The sequence below is a fragment of the Salmo salar genome, chromosome 01, assembly GCF_965601325.2.
Source record: "Salmo salar chromosome 01, fSalSal1, whole genome shotgun sequence".
Taxonomy (NCBI): Eukaryota; Metazoa; Chordata; class Actinopteri; order Salmoniformes; family Salmonidae; genus Salmo; species Salmo salar.
Genome location: NC_138291.1, coordinates 156,425,347 through 156,448,421, shown reverse-complemented (window position 1 = coordinate 156,448,421; position 23,075 = coordinate 156,425,347). Strand labels below are relative to the sequence as shown.

The 23,075-nt window shown below is 45.0% G+C and overlaps 1 protein-coding gene across 3 annotated transcripts in view; it reads right to left on the bottom strand.

The window, feature by feature from the left end:
- Positions 1–14,668: 14,668 nt before the first annotated feature.
- LOC106566205 (dual specificity testis-specific protein kinase 2) overlaps positions 14,669–23,075 on the bottom strand; it is a 30,752-nt gene continuing 22,345 nt past the window's right edge. For all 3 annotated transcript variants that reach the window (XM_014134079.3, XM_082955413.1, XM_014134109.3), the window contains 4 exons: positions 20,271–20,447; positions 19,866–19,949; positions 18,822–18,908; positions 14,669–18,072 (listed from right to left, as the gene is read on the bottom strand). In XM_014134079.3, the coding sequence (XP_013989554.1) occupies positions 17,971–18,072; positions 18,822–18,908; positions 19,866–19,949; positions 20,271–20,447 (450 nt within the window). In that variant the 3' untranslated portion in view covers positions 14,669–17,970. The remainder of the gene's footprint in view (positions 18,073–18,821; positions 18,909–19,865; positions 19,950–20,270; positions 20,448–23,075) is intronic.

Sequence of the window (23,075 nt, the reverse complement as noted above, 5' to 3'; positions counted from 1 at the left end):
ATATTTATATCAAAAATCAGCTTTTTACATTAGCATGTGACTAGCATGTGACTAGCATTCCCACCGAACACTGCCGGTGAATTTACTAAATTACTCACGATAAACGTTCACAAAAAGCATAACAATTATAGATACAGAACTCCTCTATGCACTCGATATGTCCGATTTTAAAATAGCTTTTCGGTGAAAGCACATTTTGCAATATTCTCAGTAGATAGCCCGGCATCACAGGGCTAGCTATTTAGACACCCAGCAAGTTTAGCACTCACCAAAGTCAGATTTACTATAAGAAAAATGTTATTACCTTTGCTGTCTTCGTCAGAATGCACTCCCAGGACTTCTACTTCAATAACAAATGTTGGTTTGGTCCCAAATAATCCATTGTTATATCCAAATAGCGGCGTTTTGTTCGTGCGTTCAAGACACTATCCGAAAGGGTAAATAAGGGTGACGAGCATGGCGCAATTCGTGACCAAAAAATTCTAAATATTCCATTACCGTACTTTGAAGCATGTCAACCGCTGTTTAAAATCTATTTTTATGCCATTTTTTCTCATAAAAAAGCGATAATATTCCGACCGGGAATCTGCGTTTAGGTAAACAGACGAAAGAAAACAAAGCATGGGGTCGACTCGGGCACGCGCCTAAGCCCATAGTACTCTGATCGGCCACTTGCCAAACGCGATAGTGTGTTTCAGCCAGAGGCTGCCTCGATATCGTTCAGCTTTTTCCCGGGCTCTGAGAGCCTATGGGAGCCGTAGGAAGTGTCACGTTAGAGCAAAGATCCTCAGTCTTCAATAAAAAGAGCCAAGATGAAACACAACTTGTCAGACAGGCCACTTCCTGCATGGAATCTTCTCAGGTTTTGGCCTGCCATTTGAGTTCTGTTATACTCACAGACACCATTCAAACAGTTTTAGAAACTTTAGGGTGTTTTCTATCCAAAGCCAATAATTATATGCATATTCTAGTTACTGGGCAGGAGTAGTAACCAGATTAAATCGGGTACGTTTTTTATCCGGCCGTGTCAATACTGCCCCCTAGCCCTAACAGGTTAAGACTATATAAACTCAGCAAAAAAAGAAACATCCCTTTTTCAGGACCCTGTCTTTCAAAGATAATTCGTAAAAATCCAAATAACTTCACAGATCGTTATTGTAAAGGGTTTAAACACTGTTTTCCATGCTTGTTCAATGACCCATAAACAATTAATGAACATGCACCGGTGGAACGGTCATTAAGACACTACCAGCTTACAGACATTAGGCAATTAAGGTCACAGTTATGAAAACTTAGGACACTAAAGAGGCCTTTCTACTGACTCTGAAAAACATCAAAAGAAAGATGCCCAGGATCCCTGCTCATCTGCATGAACGTGCCTTAGGCATGCTGCAAAGAGGCATGAGGACTGCAGATGTGGCCAGGGCAATAAATTGCAATGTCCGTACTGTGAGATGCCTAAGACAGCGCTACAGGGAGACAGGACCGACAGCTGATCGTCCTCGCAGTGGCAGACCATGTGTAAAAACACCTGCACAGGATCAGTACATCCAAACATCACACCTGCAGGACAGGTACAAGATGGCAACAAGAACTGCCCGAATTACACCAGGAACGCACAATCCCTCCATCAGTGCTCAGATTGTCCACAATAGGCTGAGCGAGGCTGGACTGAGGGCTTGTAGGCCTGTTGTAAGGCAGGTCCTCACCAGACATCACCGGCAACAACGTCGCCTATGGGCACAAACCCACCATCGCTGGACCAAACAGGACTGGAAAAAAGTGCTCTTCACTGACGAGTCGCGGTTTTGTCTCACCAGAGGTGATGGTGGGATTTGCGTTTATCGTCAAAGGAATGAGCGTTACACCGAGGCCTGTACTCTGGAGGGGGATCGATTTGGAGGTGGAGGGTCCGTCATGGTCTGGGTCGGTGTGTCACAGCATCATCAGACTGAGCTTGTTATCATTGCAGGCAATCTCAACGCTGATCGTTACAGGGAACTTTTTTTGCTGATTTTACATATGGACGAGCGATGTCAGAGGGGAACGGATTAAGATACAGTACAATGACTTGCGAAAGTATTCACCCTCCCTTGTCACGACTTCCGCCGAAGTCGGGTCCTCTCCTTGTTCGGGCGGCACTCGGCGTCGCCGGTCTTCTAGCCATCATCGATCCACTTTTGATTTTCCATTTGTTTTGTCTTGTTTTCCTCACACCTGGTTTCAATCCCCTCATTTACTTGTTGTGTATTTAACCCTCTGTTCCCCCCCATGTTTTTGTGTGGGATTGTTTATTGTAGTGCTTGTGCACATTCCCCGTGAGCGCACGACGGGTTATTTTGTTCCCATTTATCTTGTTGTTCTGGTTGCCGTTGGTTTTTGCTTAATACATTTCTGGTTATCTGCCGCCTATTACGCACCCCGCTACAGAATCCCACACCAACATATGGAGTGAGCAGGAGCAGGTACTCCTGGAATAGGGGTGGAGGAGCGCTTCCGGGAGCACGCGGCGATGATCCACCATCTCGGCGCCGCCATGGACTGCATTGTCCAAACCATGGACCGCTGGGAGAGACAGGAGTTCCTCCAGCGCCTCCATCAGCACAACCGGGGCCTCCACTACTCGCCCCCTCTTCACCCGGTCCCAGTGGGATTCGTTTCGCCCTTCCCCGGGAGTACGACGGGAAGGCTGCACGCTGCCAGGGTTTCCTGTTGCAGCTCGACCTCTACCTGGCAACCGTCCACCCGGCTCCTTCAGGCTGTGAGAAGGTGTCCGGCCTCGTCTCGTGCCTCTCTGGGAAAGCCTTGGAGTGGGCCAACGCCGTGTGGGGAGAAGGAGATGCGGCGCTGGACCATTTCGAGGATTTCACCCGCCACTTCCAGGCAGTCTTCGACCACCCACCCGGGGGTAGAGAGGCGGGTGAACGTCTCTTCCATCTGAAGCAGGGGACGAGGAGCGCCCAGGAGATTGCCATGGATTTTCGGACCCTGGCCGCCGGCGCGGGATGGAACGATAGGGCCCTGATCGACCACTATCGCTACAGAGGACGTCCATCAGGAGATGGCCTGCAGGGACACCACCCTCACCTTTGACCAACTGGTGGACATGTCCATTCAGCTGGATAACCTGCTGGCTACCCGTGGACGTCCAGATTGGGTTCTGTCGGTTCCATCCCCCAGCACCGCCGCTCCGGGGCCCATGGAGCTGGGAGGTGCTGTGCGTAGGGAGACTGGAGGAGGTTCCGTCTCGTGCACCATCTGTGGCCGCAGAGGTCATGGTGCTGGGTTGGTGCCTCTGGGGATCGAGGCAGCAGGCAGGGCACTCTGGCGTCATCCCAGGTGAGCCGGCACCATTCTCACCCAGAGCCCTCTGTTGCACACATGTTTTTGTATGTTAATTTTCCTGAGTTTTCCCCACATTGCCAGCATACGGCGCTCATCGATACAGGCGCGGCTGGGAATTTTATAGACAGATCGTTCGCCCTTAGTTTAGGGATCCCCATTGTTCCCGTGGCTGTGCCCTTCCCCTTTCACGCCTTAGCAAGTCGACCAATAGGGTCAGGGTTGATTAGGGAGGCCACCGCTCCTCTGGGCCTGGTTAGCGTGTCATGACCCCACATATCCGAGTGGAAGACGGCATTCAGTACCACCTCAGGGCATTATGAGTACCCCGTCATGCCATACGGGTTGATGAATGCTCCATCAGTCTTCCAAGCCTTTGTAGATTAGATTTTCAGGGACCTGCACGGGCAGGGTGTAGTGGTGTATATTGATGACTTTCTGATATACTTCGCTACACGCGCCGAGCATGTGTCCCTGCTGTACAGGGTGCTTGGTCGACTGTTGGAGCATGACCTGTACGTCAAGGCTGAGAAATGCCTGTTCTTCCAGCAGTCCGTCTCTTTCCTAGGGTACCGCATTTCCACCTCGGGGGTGGAGATGGACAGTGACCACATTTCAGCCGTGTGTAATTGGCCGACTCCCACCACGGTAAAGGAAGTGCAGCGGTTCCTAGGGTTTGCCAATTACTATCGGAGGTTCATCCGGGGTTTTGGTCAGGTAGCGGCTCCCATTACCTCACTGCTGAAGGGGTGGCCCGGTACGTTTGCAGTGGTCGGTTGAGGCGGACAGTGCTTTTGGTCACCTGAGGGCTCTGTTTACCTCGGCTCCCGTGGTGGCCCATCCGGATCCCTCTTTGGCGTTCATAGTGGAGGTGGACGCGTCCGAGGCTGGGATAGGACCCATGCTCTCTCTACGCTCATGTACGCCACCGAAGCTCCGCTCCTGTGCCTTCTTCTCGAAGAAGCTCAGCCCGACGGAGTGAAACTATGACGTGGGGGACCGGGAGCTGTTGGCTGTCGTCAAGGCTCTGAAGGTGTGGAGACATTGGCTTGAGGGGGCTAAACACCCTTTTCTCATCTGGACTGATCACCGCAATCTGGAGTACATCCAAGCAGCGAGGAGACTGAACCCTCGCCAGGCAAGGTGGGCCATGTTTTTCACCCGTTTTGTTTTTTCCCCTTCCTACAGACCAGGTTCCCAGAACGTGAAGGCAGACGCACTGTCCCAACTGTATGACACAGAGGAGCGGCCCATGGATCCCACTCCCATACTCCCGGCCTCCTGCCTGGTGGCGCCGGCAGTGTGGGAGCTGGACGTGGACATTGAGCAGGCGTTACGTGCAGAGCCCGCTCCCCTCCAGTGTCCCGCTGGGCGTCTGTACGTTCCGTCTGCTGTCCATGACCGGTTGATCTATTGGGCCCACACGTCACCCTCCTCTGGTCATCCTGGGATCGGTTTGACGGTGCGCTATTTGGCTGGGAAGTACTGGTGGCCTACCTTGGCCAAGGACGTGAGGGTTTATGTTTCCTCCTGCTCGATGTGCGCTCTGTGTAAGGCTCCTAGGCACCTGCCCAGAGGGAAGCTACACCCCTTACCCGTTCTACAGCGGTCTTGGTCGCACCTGTCGGTGGATTTTCTTACCGATCTTCCCCCCTCACAGGGAAACACCACGATCCTGGTCGTTGTGGATCGGTTCTCTAAGTCCTGCCATCTCCTCCCTCTGCCCGGTCTCCCTATGGCCCTACAGACTGAGGTGGCCTTGTTTACGCACGTCTTCCGGCACTACGGGGTGCCTGAGGATTCAGTGTCTGATCGAGGTCCCCAGTTCACTTCAAGGGTTTGGAAGGCGTTCATGGAACGTCTGGGGGTCTCGATTAGCCTTACCTCGGGGTTTCATCCCGAGAGTAATGGGCAGGTGGAGAGAGTGTACGAGGATGTGGGCAGGTTTCTGCGGTCGTATTGCCAGGATCAGCCGGAGGAGTGGGCAGCGTTCATGCCCTGGGCCAAGATGGCTCTGAACTCGCTCCGCCACTCCTCCACTAACCTCTCCCCCTTCCAGTGCATACTGGGGTAACAGCCGGTTCTGGCGCCTTGGCATCAGAGTCAGACCGAGGCTCCTGCGGTGGACAACTGGTTCAGGAGCGCGGAGGAGACATGGGACGCCGCCTATCTCCACCTCCAGCGGGACGTGCTGCGCCAGAAAACCATCGCAGACCGTCACCGCAGTGATGCCCCAGTGTTCGCACTGGGAGACCAGTTCTGGCTCTCGACCCAAAACCTGCCCCTCCGCCTGCCCTGCCGGAAGCTGGGCCCGCGATTTGTGGGGCCATTTAACCTCTCTAGGGCAGGCGGGACGAATTCGTCCCACCTACGTAACAGCCAGTTGAATCCTGTGGCGCGATTTTCAAATACCTTAAAAATCCTATTACTTCAATTTCTCAAACATATGACTATTTTAAAGCTATTTAAAGACAAGACTCTCGTTAATCTAACCACACTGTCCGATTTCAAAAAGGCTTTACAACGAAAGCAAAACATTAGATTATGTCAGCAGAGTACCCAGCCAGAAATAATCAGACACCCATTTTTCAAGCTAGCATATAATGTCACAAAAACCCAGAAGACAGCTAAATGCAGCACTAACCTTTGATGATCTTCATCAGATGACACACCTAGGACATTATGTTATACAATACATGCATGTTTTGTTCAATCAAGTTCATATTTATATCAAAAAACAGCTTTTTACATTAGCATGTGACGTTCAGAACTAGCATACCCCCCGCAAACTTCCGGGGAATTTACTAACAATTTACTAAATTACTCACGATAAACGTTCACAAAAAGCATAACAATTATAGATACAGAACTCCTCTATGCACTCGATATGTCCGATTTTAAAATAGCTTTTTGGTGAAAGCACATTTTGCAATATTCTAAGTACATAGCCCAGCCATCACGGGCTAGCTATTTAGACACCCGGCAAGTTTAGCCTTCACCAAAATCAGATTTACTATAACAAAAATGTTATTACCTTTGATGTCTTCGTCAGAATGCACTCCCAGGACTTCTACTTCAATAACAAATGTTGGTTTGGTCCCAAATAATCCATCGTTATATCCAAATAGCGGCGTTTTGTTCGTGCGTTCCAGAAACTATCCGAAATGGTAAATCAGGGTCGCGCGCATGGCGCAATTCGTGACAAAAAAAAATCTCAATATTCCATTACCGTACTTCGAAGCATGTCAACCGCTGTTTAAAATCAATTTATCTCGTAAAAAAGCGATAATATTCCGACCGGGAATCTCCTTTTCGGTAAACAGAGGAAAAATCACAAAGACGGGGGCGGCCAGTGCACGCGCCTAAGCCCACAGTCCCTTGATCGGCCACTTGAGAAAGGCGATAATGTGTTTCAGCCTGGGGCTGGAATGACGACATTCAGGTTTTTCCCGGGCTCTGAGAGCCTATTGGAGCCGTGGGAAGTGTCACGTTACCGCAGAGATCCTTTGTAATGGAATGAGATGTCAAAGAAAGACAATAAATGGTCAGACAGGCCACTTCCTGTAAAGGAATCTCTCAGATTTTGACCTGCCATTTGAGTTCTGTTATACTCACAGACACCATTCAAACAGTTTTAGAAACTTTGGAGTGTTTTCTATCCAAAGCCAATAATTATATGCATATTCTAGTTACTGGGCAGGAGTAGTAACCAGATTAAATCGGGTACGTTTTTTATCCAGCCGTGTCAATACTGCCCCCTAGCCCTAACAGGTTAAAGTCCTGAGGAGAGTGAACGAGGTTTGTTATAGGTTACAGCTTCCCCCCGATTACCGTATTAACCCCTCGTTCCATGTGTCTCTCCTCAGGCCGGTGGTCGTTGGCCTGCTCCAGGAGTCTGAGCTGCGTGAGGTTCCTCCACCCCCTCTGGACATCGAGGGGGCCCCGGCATACTCCGTTCGCTCTATACTGGATTCGAGGCGTCGGGCGAGGGGCCTTGAGTACCTTGTGGAGTGGGAGGGATACGGTCTGGAGGAGAGGTGCTGGGTTCCGGTGGAGGACATGTTGGACCCTTCAATGCTGCAGGAGTTCCAACGTCTCCATCCGGATAGCCTTGCGCCTCGTCCTCCGGGTGCTGGAGCCGTGCGTCGTGGGGGTACTGTCATGACTTCCGCCGAAGTCGGTCCTCTCCTTGCTCGGGCGGCGCTCGGCATCGCCGGTCTTCTAGCCATCATCGATCCACTTTTCATTTTCCATTTGTTTTGTCTTGTTTTCATCACACCTGGTTTCAATCCCCTCATTTACTTGTTGTGTATTTAACCCTCTGTTCCCCCCCATGTCTTTGTGTGGGATTGTTTATTGTAGTGCTTGTGCACGTTCCCCGTGAGCGTACGACGGGTTATTTTGTACCCATTTATCTTGTTGTTCTGGTTGCCGTTGGTTTTTGCTTAATGAATCTCCGGTTATTACCCAGTTCTGATCTCCTGCGCCTGACTTCTCTGCCGCCAATTACGCACCCCGCTACACCCCTGACATTTTTCCTATTTCGTTGCCTTACAACCTGGAATTAAAATAGATTTTTTGGGGGGGGTTTGTATCATTTGATTCACACAACATGCCTACCTCTTTGAAGATGCAAAATATTTTGTTTTGTGAAGCAAACATGAAATAAGACACAAAAAAAACTGAAAACTTGACCGTGCATAACTATTCAGCCCCCAAAGTCAATACTTTGTAGAGCCACCTTTTGCAGCAATTACAGCTGCAAGTCTCTTGGGGTATGTCTCTATACGCTTTGCACATCTAGCCACTGGGATTTTTGCACATACTTCAAGGCAAAACTGCTCCAGCTCCTTCAAGTTGGATGGGTTCCGCTGGTGTACAGCAATCTTTAAGTCATACCACAGATTCTCAATTGGATTGAGGTCTGGGCTTTGACTAGGCCATTCCAAGACATTTAAATGGTTCCCCTTAACTTCTATGGGCTAGGTGGGATGCTAGCATCCCACCTGCGGGACACAGCCAGTGAAATATCAGGGCGGAAAAATTCAAAAACAACAAAATGTCATAATTCAACTTTCCCAAACATACGACTATTTTACACCATTTTAAAAGATACACTTCTCGTTAATCTAACCACATTGTCCGATTTCAAAAAGGCTTTACAGCGAAAGCAAAACATTAGATTATGTTAGGAGAGTACATAGACAAAAATAATCACACAGCCATTTTCCAAGCAAGGACGTGTCAATAAAACCCAAAACACAGCGAAATGAAGCACTAACCTTTGACAATCTTCATCAGATGACAATGCTAGGACATTATGTTACCCAATACATGTATGTTTTGTTCGATAAAGTTCATATTTATATCCAAAAACAGCATTTTACATTGGTGCGTGATATTCAGAAAATGTATTCCCACCAAAACGTCCGGTGAATGTGCACATCAATTTACAAAAATACTCATCATAAACGTTGACAAAATACATAACAATTATTTTAAGAATTATAGATAGACTACTCCTTTATGCAACCGCTGTGTCAGATTTTAAAATAGCTTTACAGAGAAAGCACATTTTGCAATATTCTGAGTAGATAGCCCGGCCATCATGGCTAGCTATTTTGACACCCACCAAGTTTGGCACTCACCAAACTCAGATTTACTATAACAAAAATTGGATTACCTTTGCTGTTCTTCATCAGAATGCACTCCCAGGACTTCTACTTCAACACCCAATGTTGTTTTGGTTCCAAATAATCCATAGTTATATCCAAATAGCTGAGTTTTGTTCTTGCGTTCAAGACACTATCCGAAGGGTGACGCGCCGGCGTGTATCGTGACAACATTTTTTCAAAATATTCCATTACCGTACTTCGAAGAATGTCAAACACTGTTTAAAATCAATTTTCACCGGGGGCTCTCCTCGAGAGCTCAGCGTCATTGTTCTCGAATCTTGAGGAAAAAGGTGTTTAGCTCGTCTGGTAGGGTGGCGTTGGTGACCGTGATGTGGCTGGCTTTCTTTTGGTAATCCGTGATTGTTAGGAGCCCCTGCCACACATGCCTTTTGTCCAACCCGGTGAATTGCTCCTCCACTTTGTCTCTATACTTGTGTTTTGACATCTTGATTGATCTGCGTAAGTTATATTTGTACTGTTTAACCAAACTATTGTCCCCAGTCACCTTGCCCTGTTTATAGGCAGTAGCTCTCTCTTTCAGTTTTCCTACAAGGCTGCTATCAATCCACGTTTTTTTGATTCGGGTACGTTTTTGAAAGATACTATCGGTATCACATAATGCACAGAGTCGGCATATTCATTGACATTATCTCCAGAGGCAACCTGGAACATATTCCAGTCCACGTGATCAAAACAGTCTTGGAGTATGAATTCTGATTGGTCAGGTCTGTACAGCGTTGGTCTGACCACCGGAACTTCCCTCGAGTCTTTGTTTGTAGGTAGGGAGAAACAAGATGGAGTCATGGTTGGATTTTCCAAAAGGAGGACAGGATAAGGCCTTATACCCATGTCGAAAAGGTGTGTAGCAGTGGTCAAGAGTAGAATTTCCGTGAGTTAGACAGTCGATGTGTTGGTAATAATTTGGGAGCATGGTTCTCAAATTACTTTTGTTAAAGTGTGTGTGTCAAGGTCAATGTCACCTCAGTGGTCCAGCCAGCGCTGAGTGCAAACCTTGTGGACGAGTAGGCTACAGCAGGCTGTGGATGGTTAACATGCACATGTAGGCAGACATATTCTAGTCAATTCTTACATGTCCAGGTTGATTCTAAGTACAAGTGTCTCACAGGTTGAAACAAGACTAACCTAAATCAGACAATAATGGCAACAATCAGGGATTTTTCTCTGGTAAGTCTTGGCCACCTGTGATTCTCATAAGTAGGCCTACTTTTAATGTCACATTAGACCATCATTGATGGTGAAGATAAGGGGGAATTGAGCTTTCATTCTTTCATCTCCTTCTCTCACTAACCTGGTTTGCCTCCCTCTCTCTCCCCCTCCCGTCCCTTGACGCTTCACTGTGCTTGAACTCAGAAAAAGAGCATTGCCTAATGCTCTAAACATGCCATCTATCACCATTTGGAACAGAGGAAACAGGAGTGTGTTCGCGTGTGTGCTTAGCAACTACACAAAACCAACAATAGGTTCTCTACTGAAACCACAAGGCAGATCAATAGCTCAAATTAATGTACCAAATGCTCAGTCAAGGTCTCAGTCACTGTGGATGGAGGAGCCACGGCTGCCTACTGTTTGTTCTGCTTTGTCTATCAATTATTCAGCTCCTCTCTTTATGCCATACACTATCTATGTGTTATTGAGTAGGATGGAAAGTTAGGCCTTTAACCTAATTTTCCACATTCAGAAAAACAGCATACATTTTGATCCAGGATATAGCAACCTACAAGGCCCTTTTCCTAAAATACTCAATTTCAATTTGTTTCTGTAGAAAGACATTTTCTTCAATTCCAAAACAAGGGCTTTTGTAGCAGAGTAGTATCCAGTGGTGTGTATTCATGGATGCCAAGAGAAGCCAGGCTTCCCCCAAAAATGTACCAATAAAAAATAAATAATAATAAAATAGTTTATCTTTTGTCTGTCTGTGTTTCATAATTTTCTTTCAATTCGCAAGAGGCTGAATGTATCTCACCGCAGATAGCATCTGAGCGAGCGAAACAGCGCCCCTCTGTCTCTGTTTGTGTAGCGTATCTGTCTGATTCTGTCTGGTCAAAAAGAGTATGACATTGTTGCCGCCCATAGCACTGAATGCAAGGGAAGTCAGCGAGCATTTGGCTTCCCTTGATAAAAAAATATACAATAATAGCCACTAACCTGAGTGAGCTCAACTGTGAATGGCCCTGCCACACCAAAAAAAAGTGTCAAGGGAAGCAAGTCTGGATTTGGCTTCGCACCAATCACATCACATCAAGCCAAACATTATTGACAGAAAAAAATAGTTGAATTGTGACATCTTGTTGTGTTGTTGTCCTCCTGTAGCTAGCTAGATAAAATTGACCTTTTCCTAAATTAGCCATGGACGGAGATAGGGATTTGGACGTGTGGTTTTACTTAATTCTCCATACTGGCCAATGTTATAACGGCGATTCTGATCCAATCATAAATTTATACATTGTGCATCTGGCCTGAGAGGATGGAAGTTCAATATGTAGCTAGATGTAGTAGGCTAATGCTAACTAGCTAGCTAATCAATGCCCATGAAAGGAAGTCAGGCTAGTGAGCAACCATTTTAGTCTACTTACACACACACAAACAAACAGAGAAATCTAACCATGGACAGCCACATGATATTTAGCTTACATTGACTAGACTAAATTGTTTTGGGAATCTTTTAGTTGTTACATTTACATTTTTTTTTACATTTTAGTCATTTAGCAGACGCTCTTATCCAGAGCGACTTACAGTAGTGAATGCATACATTTCATTTCATACATTTTTTTTTTTTTTTCCTGTGCTGGCCCCCCGTGGGAATCGAACCCACAACCCTGGCGTTGCAAACACCATGCTCTACCAACTGAGCTACAGGGAAGGCTGTATTCGACTAAGGATAGGTTGTCACTGTATTCGACTAAGGATAGGTGATTTTATGATGTTGAAGTTGAAATGGTGGTTGAAGTGGTTGAAGTTGAAATGGTGCTGGAATAGTGGAGGCAGCTCCCGTTTTATTTGCGACTTGCGGTAACTATCCAGTGTTCTAAATCCGAAACATTAACTTGATTGTCCATGCTGTAGGTCACGTGACTGTTTATTAGCTGCAATATGCTTTGTGGACTTCACCGGATAAGGTTGCTCTCCGGTTTTGTGATGAAACAAAGGTGTGGTTGAATTTATTCTGCCACTGAGTCTTCTTATTGTCTCGGCCTTTGGCCTATATATCATGGTCGCAAGGCATATGAACTAACAGGTTATAGAGCAATCAACGCAATGATCACAACACACTTTTTTTTTTACTGTCTTGGCTTCCCCAGTGATTTTATCCACACACTGCTACTGGGCATATCAGAGCTGCAATATGTGATGTGCAGGAGGGAGGGGGGAGGGCTAGGTACTGGGATGTCTGGTAGTTAGTGAAAGAACTAGAGCTTGAAGCTTGAGCATGTTGGGCTCATGAGCCAACACGTGAGACGTCTGCTGAGGACAGCAGTTGACAGTACATATCATTTTGAAATCAGAGCAGTGTGAATTTCCATAAAGAGTTTGTTACTTTTCCATCACTGTCAGAACATACGTTTTGAACATTTGTCTGAAGCTGCGAGTTGCAACACGTTATAATTTGACTATTCCGTATAGAGGTTAAAGAGTGTGTGAGTGAGTGCGTGTGCACGTTGGTGTGTGTTTGTTCATGATTGGCACGTTCAAAGACTTAGTAGTTTGTTTAGTTCTTCAACCAAGGCCTAACTGAGTGATTGTTCTCTTCATTGTGGAGCACTTTGGGGGATTGGAATCAATAATGTATGGAATTAGACATTTTCCATTCACAGTAGCATCTCTGATGTCCCTAGCCAAAACATATTCAGGAAATGGATGTCTTTTCATCCGACAGTAATGCTGGAGTACCACTGGAGTTTCTCTTACATTTAAGACCCACTTTAATAATTTATTTACTTTATCTGAATACTTTATACAGACTGCGATTAACCATCTTTCTGCACTAAAACAGGTCCGTCTAATTCAAAAATGATCTCTTTACAGAAGATTTCTTTCCCTCCCCCCCATCAGCTGCTTTGTCAGATCCCTCCTTCTCTTTAGAGGCCAAACCTGCCATTTCTCCAAACGAGGAGACCATGGAAGGCCTGGGAGAAACAAGAGGAGGGGAGGAACCAGAGAGGAACCAGAGGATCCAAAAAAGCAGCACACCTGCAGAAGTGTGCAATTCTAAGACTGCTGACTTAGGACCTCCCCCGTCATGGACTCTAGGGAACAACCACCCCTTGGAGGTCACCCCCCCCAGATAGCATATGAACAGGTCAGGCTGTGACATAAATGTTTACAATTACACAAAATGTGCTTTAAAAATGTTAAATTAGAATAGCATGAGATTACCCATGGCAAAACGTGTAGAATTGTAGGAAGTTGGCCATTTGCTCAGACCTTGCTCGCGAAACTGTGGTACGCCACTGTTCTAATTCCTCCACATCCTTTCCTTACTATTACACACGTTACATGTGATTACCTCTAGTAGTTTATCACCTTTCCTCCCTCTGCGCTCCTCGGCGCCAAATAGATTTTTGATCGTGTTCATCAATTAATGGATGAATGGCCCATCCGTGGTGTCAGAGCTGTAAATGCAGGTCCTCGGAGCTCCTTCAATTGCAGATAAAAGAGCGGCGAGGCTGCAGTGTAGTAAGCGAGGCTTTTGCGAATGCTAATGTTCATGTCAGACGTGTGGAGAGAGACACAGGAAGGCCTCACAGGAATACTAAACAGGGATAACCCTAGCATGTGCCTCGCCTACCAAACCTACTACAGCCTACCCATGGTTTGCCTCCCCTCAATGTGTCATTATCACATCAGAAATCTCTCGCAAATCGCAAGCCATTGAATTCTGATAAACTACGATACTTACACCCTCCTTAATAACAGCATGTAATCTCCAGATCAGGAGCCATTGAATTCTAATATAGTGTATATCGCTCTCTCAGAGCAGGATAGCTGCAGAGTGCTGGCAAATTCACATAGAGGTTTAGTGGTGTAGAAAATTGTTCTTTCCAATGCAAGGGATTTTCTTGACTTTGACAATGTCCTATTGATTGGTACAAATGATGGTCAAAAAGCAAACCTTTTTAAACCATTACATACCGTTCACCCTCAGGAAACAACCGTTGAGATCTTTTTCCATTTGTTTTGGTTCCACAGCGACAAGGGGAATCATGGCATGTCATACCAATAGGCTGGAGGAAGCAACATGGGAGTTACTACACGACTCCCCTGCTGCAGTAAATTAGGAGAACTGCAGATTTAAGAAAGAGCTCCAAGTCCATTTTCTGAGCATGAACCACCACAATGGCTGCGTTTAGACGGGCAGCCCAATTCTGATATTTTTTCCACTAATTGGTCTTTTGACCAATCCCATCAGATATTTTCACATCAGATCTTTTTCAGAGCTAATCTGATTGGTCAAAACACCAATTAGTGAAAAAAAGATCAGAATTCGGCTACCTGTGTGAACGCAGCAATATTGGTTTTAAATTATTCAACATCTTCATGTCTTCAGCTAATGAGGCTAATGTAATGAGCACAATAGTGTTAATCTTTTTTTATCCCATTAAAAGTCCAGTTTAAGTACATACACACACATCAATGCTCCATGCCTTTTATTAAACATTGCTTTAAATCTTCCATATAAATCTAAAGATCTGTAAAGTAAGCAAAATTCTACCCAACCAACAGATTCACAAAATAAACATAAAGTACTGTATGAATCTGATATGGTAAACAAAATGTATCCCCACAAAAGGGTGAGGCAAAAAACGTACAGTACAAGCATTACAAGAAACAAAGGCATTTAGTATAAAACGATACACAACAGTTAAGTTCTTCCTAAGGTTAGTGTTTAATTGAGTTTAGTATTATTTTATTCACATCCTGAGAGGGAGGGATAGCGCTCCTTCCTCTGTCTACTTGGCCCTAGTACTGAACCACACTGAACACCAACCCTTACAGTGGGGGAAAAAAGTATTTGATCCCCTGCTGATTTTGTATGTTTGCCCACTGATAAAGAAAGGATCAGTCTATAATTTTAATGGTAGGTTTATTTGAACAGTGAGAGACAGAATAACAACAAAAATATCCAGAAAAACGCATGTCAAAAATGTTATAAATTGATTTGCATTTTAATGAGGGAAATAAGTATTTGACCCCCTCTCAATCAGAAAGATTTCTGGCTCCCAGGTGTCTTTTATACAGGTAACGAGCTGAGATTAGGAGCACACTCTTAAAGGGAGTGCTCCTAACCGCAGCTTGTTACCTGTAAAAAAGACACCTGTCCACAGAAGCAATCAATCAATCAGATTCCAAACTCTCCACCATGGCCAAGACCAAAGAGCTCTCCAAGGATGTCAGGGACAAGATTGTAGACCTACACAAGGCTGGAATGGGCTACAAGACCATCGCCAAGCAGCTTGGTGAGAAGGTGACAACATTTGGTGCGATTATTCGCAAATGGAAGAAACACAAAAGAACTGTCAATATCCCTTGGCCTGGGGCTCCATGCAAGATCTCACCTCGTGGAGTTGCAATGATCATGAGAACAGTGAGGAATCAGCCCAGAACTACAAGGGAGGATCTTGTCAATGATCTCAAGGCAGCTGGGACCATAGTCACCAAGAAAACAATTGGTAACACACTACACCGTGAAGGACTGAAATCCTGCAGTGCCCGCAAGGTCCCCCTGCTCAAGAATACATATACATGCCCGTCTGAAGTTTGCCAATGAACATCTGAATGATTCAGAGGACAACTGGTGAAAGTGTTGTGGTCAGATGAGACCAAAATGGAGCTCTTTGGCATCAACTCAACTCGCCGTGTTTGGAGGAGGAATGCTGCCTATGACCCCAAGAATACCATCTCCACCGTCAAACATGGAGGTGGAAACATTATGCTTTGGGGGTGTTTTTCTGCTAAGGGGACAGGACAACTTCACCGCATCATTTGACGGGGCCATGTACTGTCAAATCTTGGGTGAGAACCTCCTTCCCTCAGCCAGGGCATTGAAAATGGGTCGTGGATGGGTATTCCAGCATGACAATGACCCAAAACACACGGCCAAGGCAACAAAGGAGTAGCTCAAGAAGAAGCACATTAAGGTCCTGGAGTGGCCTAGCCAGTCTCCAGACCTTAATCCCATAGAAAATCTGTGGAGGGAGCAGAAGGTTCAAGTTGCCAAACGTCAGCCTCGAAACCTTAATGACTTGGAGAAGATCTGCAAAGAGGAGTGGGACAAAATCCCTCCTGAGATGTGTGCAAACCTGGTGGCCAACTACAAGAAACATCTGACCTCTGTGATTGCCAACAAGGGTTTTGCCACCAAGTACTAAGTCATGTTTTGCAGAGGGGTCAAATACTTATTTCCCTCATTAAAATGGAAATAATTTTATAACATTTTTGACATGTTTTTTCAGGATTTTTTTGTTGTTATTCTGTCTCTCACTGTTCATATAAACTACCATTAAAATTATAGACTGATCATTTCTTTGTAAGTGGGCAAACGTACAAAATCAGCAGGGGATGAAATACTTTTTCCCCCCACTGTACCTAACACTGGCCACCTCTGTTAATCTCCAACAGAACAGTGTTGACGTTAGAAACCAGAAAGAGAGTGTTGTTTGGTCCTTACCCACACAGTAGCACAATTCCTTCATCCTATAGATTTCAGCCATGTACTGTAACAGTCACTTCTAGTGCAATGTAATCCTGACTCCTGTAATCCTGCTGCAGTCCACCATTACCTCACTGTTAAATGACATCATTCAGATGACTACTTTAACAGAGGGAGGGATTTATTTTTGATTGTGTCACCACTTGGACTGGCTGATGAAAGAAAGGGGGAGAAGTCCTACATAAATGTTATTTTAAAATCAGGGGTTTCCAACTTTTTACCCCCAGGACCGCCTTTTTCACATTTGAAAAATGTCACACCCCTTTCCCCGTTTTTTATTTATTATTGTTTATTGAGATGGTGTATTTAATATAGACTACCAGCTTGATTTTGTTTCATTTGAGGGACCAAGGAAAATTTAGCTGTTTTTAAGCTAATTTCCTGCAATTCTACGTAGTTTAAGAAGACTCGTGACATCTTTTAGATGGGCTATTTAATAATAATGGATAAGGAAAATAAAGTCTAGACCCGATTTCCTCAAATGTTATTCCGCTACCAAATATGTTTTATTATGATCATTTTATTATAGATACTCTTTTACAGAAAGTGAATAGATCAATTGATAGCGACAGAGCCACACATTGTATAAGATTACTTCCCAAGCAGTCCAATTTCCTCGACTTTAGAAGGTCGTAGCTAAGCTTCTGAATGTCAGAGACAAACGAAAGATATTCCCATGTGCATCAGAGTTGCGTCTTTCTCAGACAATTAACTGCATGTTTCTAGCCTAAAGCATTGCAGATCTAGGTTGGGAACCCCTGTTTTAAATGATGATATTATGATAGAAGAGAATAGACGGATCAGGACTACTTGGACAGTCCTCCTTATGCACTATTTACAAATAAGGATTTCTACATCCTTAACTTAAAGTGGAATAATAACATCATATAATACAACTTAAGAGCCAGGAGGAAATGCTCCTTAGGGAATTATTTGTTTCGACCCCCACCCCTTTCAAATGGACCCACACTAGCTGAGCTACTGTAGAAAGACAGTGGGGGGTGATGAGTGTTGAACTTCCAGTGATCCGGTTCTGTTTCAGAGAAACACACAGAGTCAACAGGAGGAGCTGCATTATGAGCCCTACACCTGGTTCCTGTAGAGCGGACCTGAACTATAAAGTGCCTCTGCTGTATAAGACTGGGGTGGCTGCCTGCTGCCGTCCACATTGTCCTCCGTTCCAGGGGAGGAGGGCTGAGGGGGGTACATGGTGACCCCACCCCCTCACCCAGTGGTCAGGTTTGAGTCAGGGGGTTCCAGGCTCTCAGCGATGTCCTCCAACTCATCCAGCAGCTCTGAGAAGGAGGGTCTCCGAAACGCATCCATCTGAACCACAGAACAAGAGGACAACATGAGTCCATCTCAACCACAGGACAAGAGGACAACATGAGTCCATCTGAACCATAGGACAAGAGGACAACATGAGTCCATCTCAACCACAGAACAACATGAGTCCATCTCAACCACAGGACAAGAGGACAACATGAGTCCATCTCAACCACAGGACAAGAGGACAACATGAGTCCATCTCAACCACAGGACAAGAGGACAACATGAGTCCATCTCAACCACAGGACAAGAGGACAACATGAGTCCATCTCAACCTCAGGACAAGAGGACAACATGAGTCCATCTCAACCTCAGGACAAGAGGACAACATGAGTCCATCTCAACCTCAGGACAAGAGGACAACATGAGTCCATCTGAACAACATGAGTGATATTCTACAGTAGATGGCAAATGCATATCTTTCTTACACTCTCGTAGTTGAGGCAAACTCTATGACCGGGATATATACGAAACATGTTATAGTGCTGTTAAAGCACTACGCACTGAAATACAGACAATGAGAGATCGCATTCATGATAAACGCTGCAGATGTTGCCTCAAACCTAAATTCCCTTTAAAAAGCACACCTAAAAAAAGAGCTGTGTTTGTCGGTCAATGTCCCTCCTAATGAATCCCGGCTTAAGTCTCCTTTTCTGAGACATGCTCTCACATTCACTCTCTAACATTGTCTCTCAGCATCTCTCTCCGTTTCTCCCTCACACTCCCTCCCTCCAGTCCACACTCACCAGACAGCAGTTGGCTGACAGCTCCAGGATGCGTCGTGGACAACCCTGGACCATCTCACTGAAGGCCTCAACGTCTAGACCATAGTCCTGCAGAGAGAACAAACACTGTGTCAACTGCTATGCCCACCATGTACGGGCCCATAGAGCATCACTAAGTAGTTACAGGTTAGAGAGCCTGATCAGATAACCAATGTACGTCATGGCAAACAAGGAAAGTCTTGAGATCCACACTATTGTATACAGGCTACTGTATACCTCAGTTTTGATCATCAGGGACTACTGATGGATTCGCAGAACACATACTGTATAGATAGGATAGCAGTGTGACTAACTGACCCTGCGGTCCTCCCAGTTCTAATGACAAATGTCACAAATAAATCAAATTTATGTGAAACCTCAACGAGCACATTAAAGTCTCTCTCTGCTGCCTGTCTCTGACCTTGTCTTGATCACCCCAGGGATGACAGACAGGGACATTAGATGACTCATTTCACCATCATCTACATGCAAATGGCACTGTCACTAATAGCCTAATAACTAAGAGTATTATCAAGTAACAAGACTGCTAATTGCCAAATTATGTTGCAGGATTCAATATAATGTCTGAGTTGTGAGGAAATACATTTAATTAACTCATAGCTCAGTTGTTGTATAATTTCCACGTGTGTAGTGCCAGTCTAAATCTAGTAGTCTATGGTTCTTTGGTTTTGATAAGTGTGTGTGCGTTATTTGTTTAACTATCCTTGTGGGTACCAGAAGTCCTTATAGGGATAGTAAAACAAGGAACAATTGGACAAGTTGGGACATTTTTCCAGTCCCGACAAGGAAAAATGCTATTTTAGGCTTAGGTGTTAGGGTTACAATTGGGGTCAGGGTTAAAATTAAGGTTAGGGGTTACGGTTAGGTATAGTTTTGGGGTTAAGGTTAGACTTAGGGTTATGGGTTAGGTTAGATTTAGGGAAAATAGGATTTTGGATAGGAATCAATTATTTGGTCCCCACAAGGATAGCAATACAAAACTGTGTGTGTATGTTTTTAATTTACCCGTGTTCTGGGAAGGATCTCGGGATCTGCTGAGATCCGGCCCAAAATCTCACACAGCATGATGCCAAAAGAGAAGACATCCACCTGGAGGAAGAAGTTATGTTATTGACTTTATCGTCCTAATTCCATTAATGAATTAAATCAATTAAATGAATGTTATGAATAGATTATAATAATAGGAAGGATCAGAAGTAAGTATTTTCTATAATTTAGTGGAAACCATGAAATTAAATTCTGGTTATTTCTATATCAGGGTGTAAGACTGTCAGCGTCCCAAATGGCATCCTCTTCCCTTTTTAGTGCACTGCTTTCAACCAGGGCCCATAGACTTCTGGTCAAAAGCAGTGCACTCAATAGGGAATAGGGTGCCATTTGGGATGCAGAGAGTGTGTGTAGGCTACCTACCTTGCGGTCGTAGGGTTCCCCTCGGAGCATCTCGGGGGCCATCCAGAAGGCAGAACCCACCAGAGACATCTTCCTCTCTGGGTCGTTAGCTGGCAGCTCCACCATTACCTCCCTGGCCAGGCCAAAATCTGTAACCACCGCCTCCCTGCCCCGAGACGTCTCCCGTATCAGACAGTTCTGCACACACACACACAATGTTCAGACAACTGTTCTGCACACACACAATGTTCAGACAATGTTAGACCACTGTTCTGCACACACACAATGTTCAGACAACGTTAGACCACTGTTCTGCACACACACAATGTTCAGACAACGTTAGACAACTGTTCTGCACACACACAATGTTCAGACAATGTTAGACCACTGTTCTGCACACACACACACAACATTCAGGCAATGTTAGACCACTGTTCTGCACACACACACACAACATTCAGGCAATGTTAGACAACTCTGCACACAGCCAACGGTTCTGCACACTGGTCACTGCTATCAAATCTATTCAAAATGTACGATACAGTAGACATAAAAATGTATTCATAAATGTACAGTAGATATTCATAGAGCTGGGACTCACAAGAAAGGCAATAACTGAAGTCATTACTGTCACACTGCAGTGCAACATGTTGACCACAAGAGGCCAGTGTGACACTTCTACATCCACACAACAGTCATTTTAACCTCCTCCATTCTATCTACGTTTGAGCCTGAGGTAGTAACCTAATTCCATAGACCATATATTCATATGTTTCTACATGATATGAAACACCTCTTTAGTCACTGTTTGAATACTGACAGTTATGAATTATCACTGTGCTGGAGGTCAAACGCAGTGGGGTAAAGTACTTAAGTAAAAATACTTCAATCGTTTTTGGGGGTATCTGTTCTTTACTTGATTATTTCTATTTTTTGACAACTTTTACTTCACTACATTCCTAAAGGAAATATTTTACTTTTTACTCCCTGACACCCAAAAGTACTCATTACATTTTGAATGCTTAGCAGGACAGGAAAATGGTCCAATTCACACACTTATCAAAAGAACATCCCTGGTCATCCCTACTGCCTCTGATCTGGAGGACTCACTAAACACAAATGCTTCATTTGTAAATGATGTCTGAGTGTTGGAGATGGCCCCTGGCTATATGTAAATTTAAAAAACAAGAAAATGGGGCCGTCTGGCGTGCTTAATAAAAGGAATTGTAAATGATTTATACTTTTACTTTTGACATTTAAGTATATTTAAAACCAAATACTTTTACTCAAGTAATATTTTGGTGGGTGAATTACTGGAGTCATTTTCTATTTAGGTATCTTTACTCTTACTCAAGTATGACAATTTGGAGTACTTTTCCCACCACTGGTCAAACCACACAATTCTCACATGGACAAAGAGGCACAGCGACAGCGAAAAATGTAAAACAATCATAACATTGGATGTGACTGTGAAAAGACACTTCAGATTCGTTCCTCTGTCATTTTCTGAGCTGACTATTGCTCCTGCATTAGGACAAACAGTACCCATCTGAAACCAGCTGGTTCAGCAGGCTGCCTCATAATCTAGTCTGAAACGTCCCTTCACCAACCATCCTCTCTGAACAGTGAATTATTGGGATGTAACCTGTGGCCATTTTGTTGGCCCAATACTATTGCTGGCAGAGTAGTCTCTCTAGACAGATGGGTTGCCTCCCACAATGTACCAATGCTCCAGCTTACACGTCTATAGAAGTTCCGGCGTTAGTTGGGACAGAAAGGACAAGTTGGAAATGGGACGTGAGTCACCGATGACGTCACTACTGTATCCACTTGTTACCCTAGCTAAATAGGAGTACAATTCCCACCCCCATTTTAAGCCTCACCTACCCATACTTTGGATTTGTTGGGAGAGTTGTCTGTCTGAAGAGTACCCTTCTCAGAACAACTGTTTTTTCCCCTTTCAAAATGTCCAAGAGAATCCGACATCCTAGGTCTGGGTTTCCGAGACTAATGACAGATCGGAACAGTAAGGTTCGACCAATAGGTCAGTAACAGTGATTTAGACAGTATGGGTATCTCGACCTATGGGCCAGCGGTTAGACAGAGTATCTGTGTTATTTAAAACAGAATTCAGCCTATATCTCTATAACTCTCTATCCCTGGTGCTGCTGGGGAGACATGACTGGTTCTAGTAAGAGCATGCAGGGCGTTTCCTGCCACACCATGGGCCTGTAATGACAGAGCAATGGGAGAATCACACCCACCACAACCCATAATCTCATGACTGATGTGGTTTACTACCAAAGAGAGGAGTTTGGAATGGGATGGATAGATCATGAGAAAGGGAGATGTGAGTGTGTGCATGCTTGTATATAAACAAACCCTTGCATAATGTTCACAGAGAATTATCCAGGAGGTGGAAACGCCCAACCTCAGCCCCCTCTTACTTGTTTTCTAAACTAGGGTCCTGTCCAGGGGGTGTACTTGTACATTATACTGCCTCACACTATAGAAACATGAGATAGGCTTCTGTCCTATGGGCTGTTCTGGTTTGGACAAGGCTTATTTACTGTACATTGACATTCCTGTCAATGTGGGGTTTTGTTTCCGTTATGGGCCTTCCCAGAATCTGGCCCTGCTATTAAGACCTTCTCAAAGGCTGCATCCCAAATGGCACTCTATTACCTAAACAATTCACTACTTTTTAGGGAATAGGTGCTATTTGGGATGCAACCTTTGAGAAGGTCTAAAATAGCAGGGCCAGATTCTGGGAAGGCCCATAACTGAAACAAAAGCCCACATTGACAGGAATGCCTCCCCTACAGT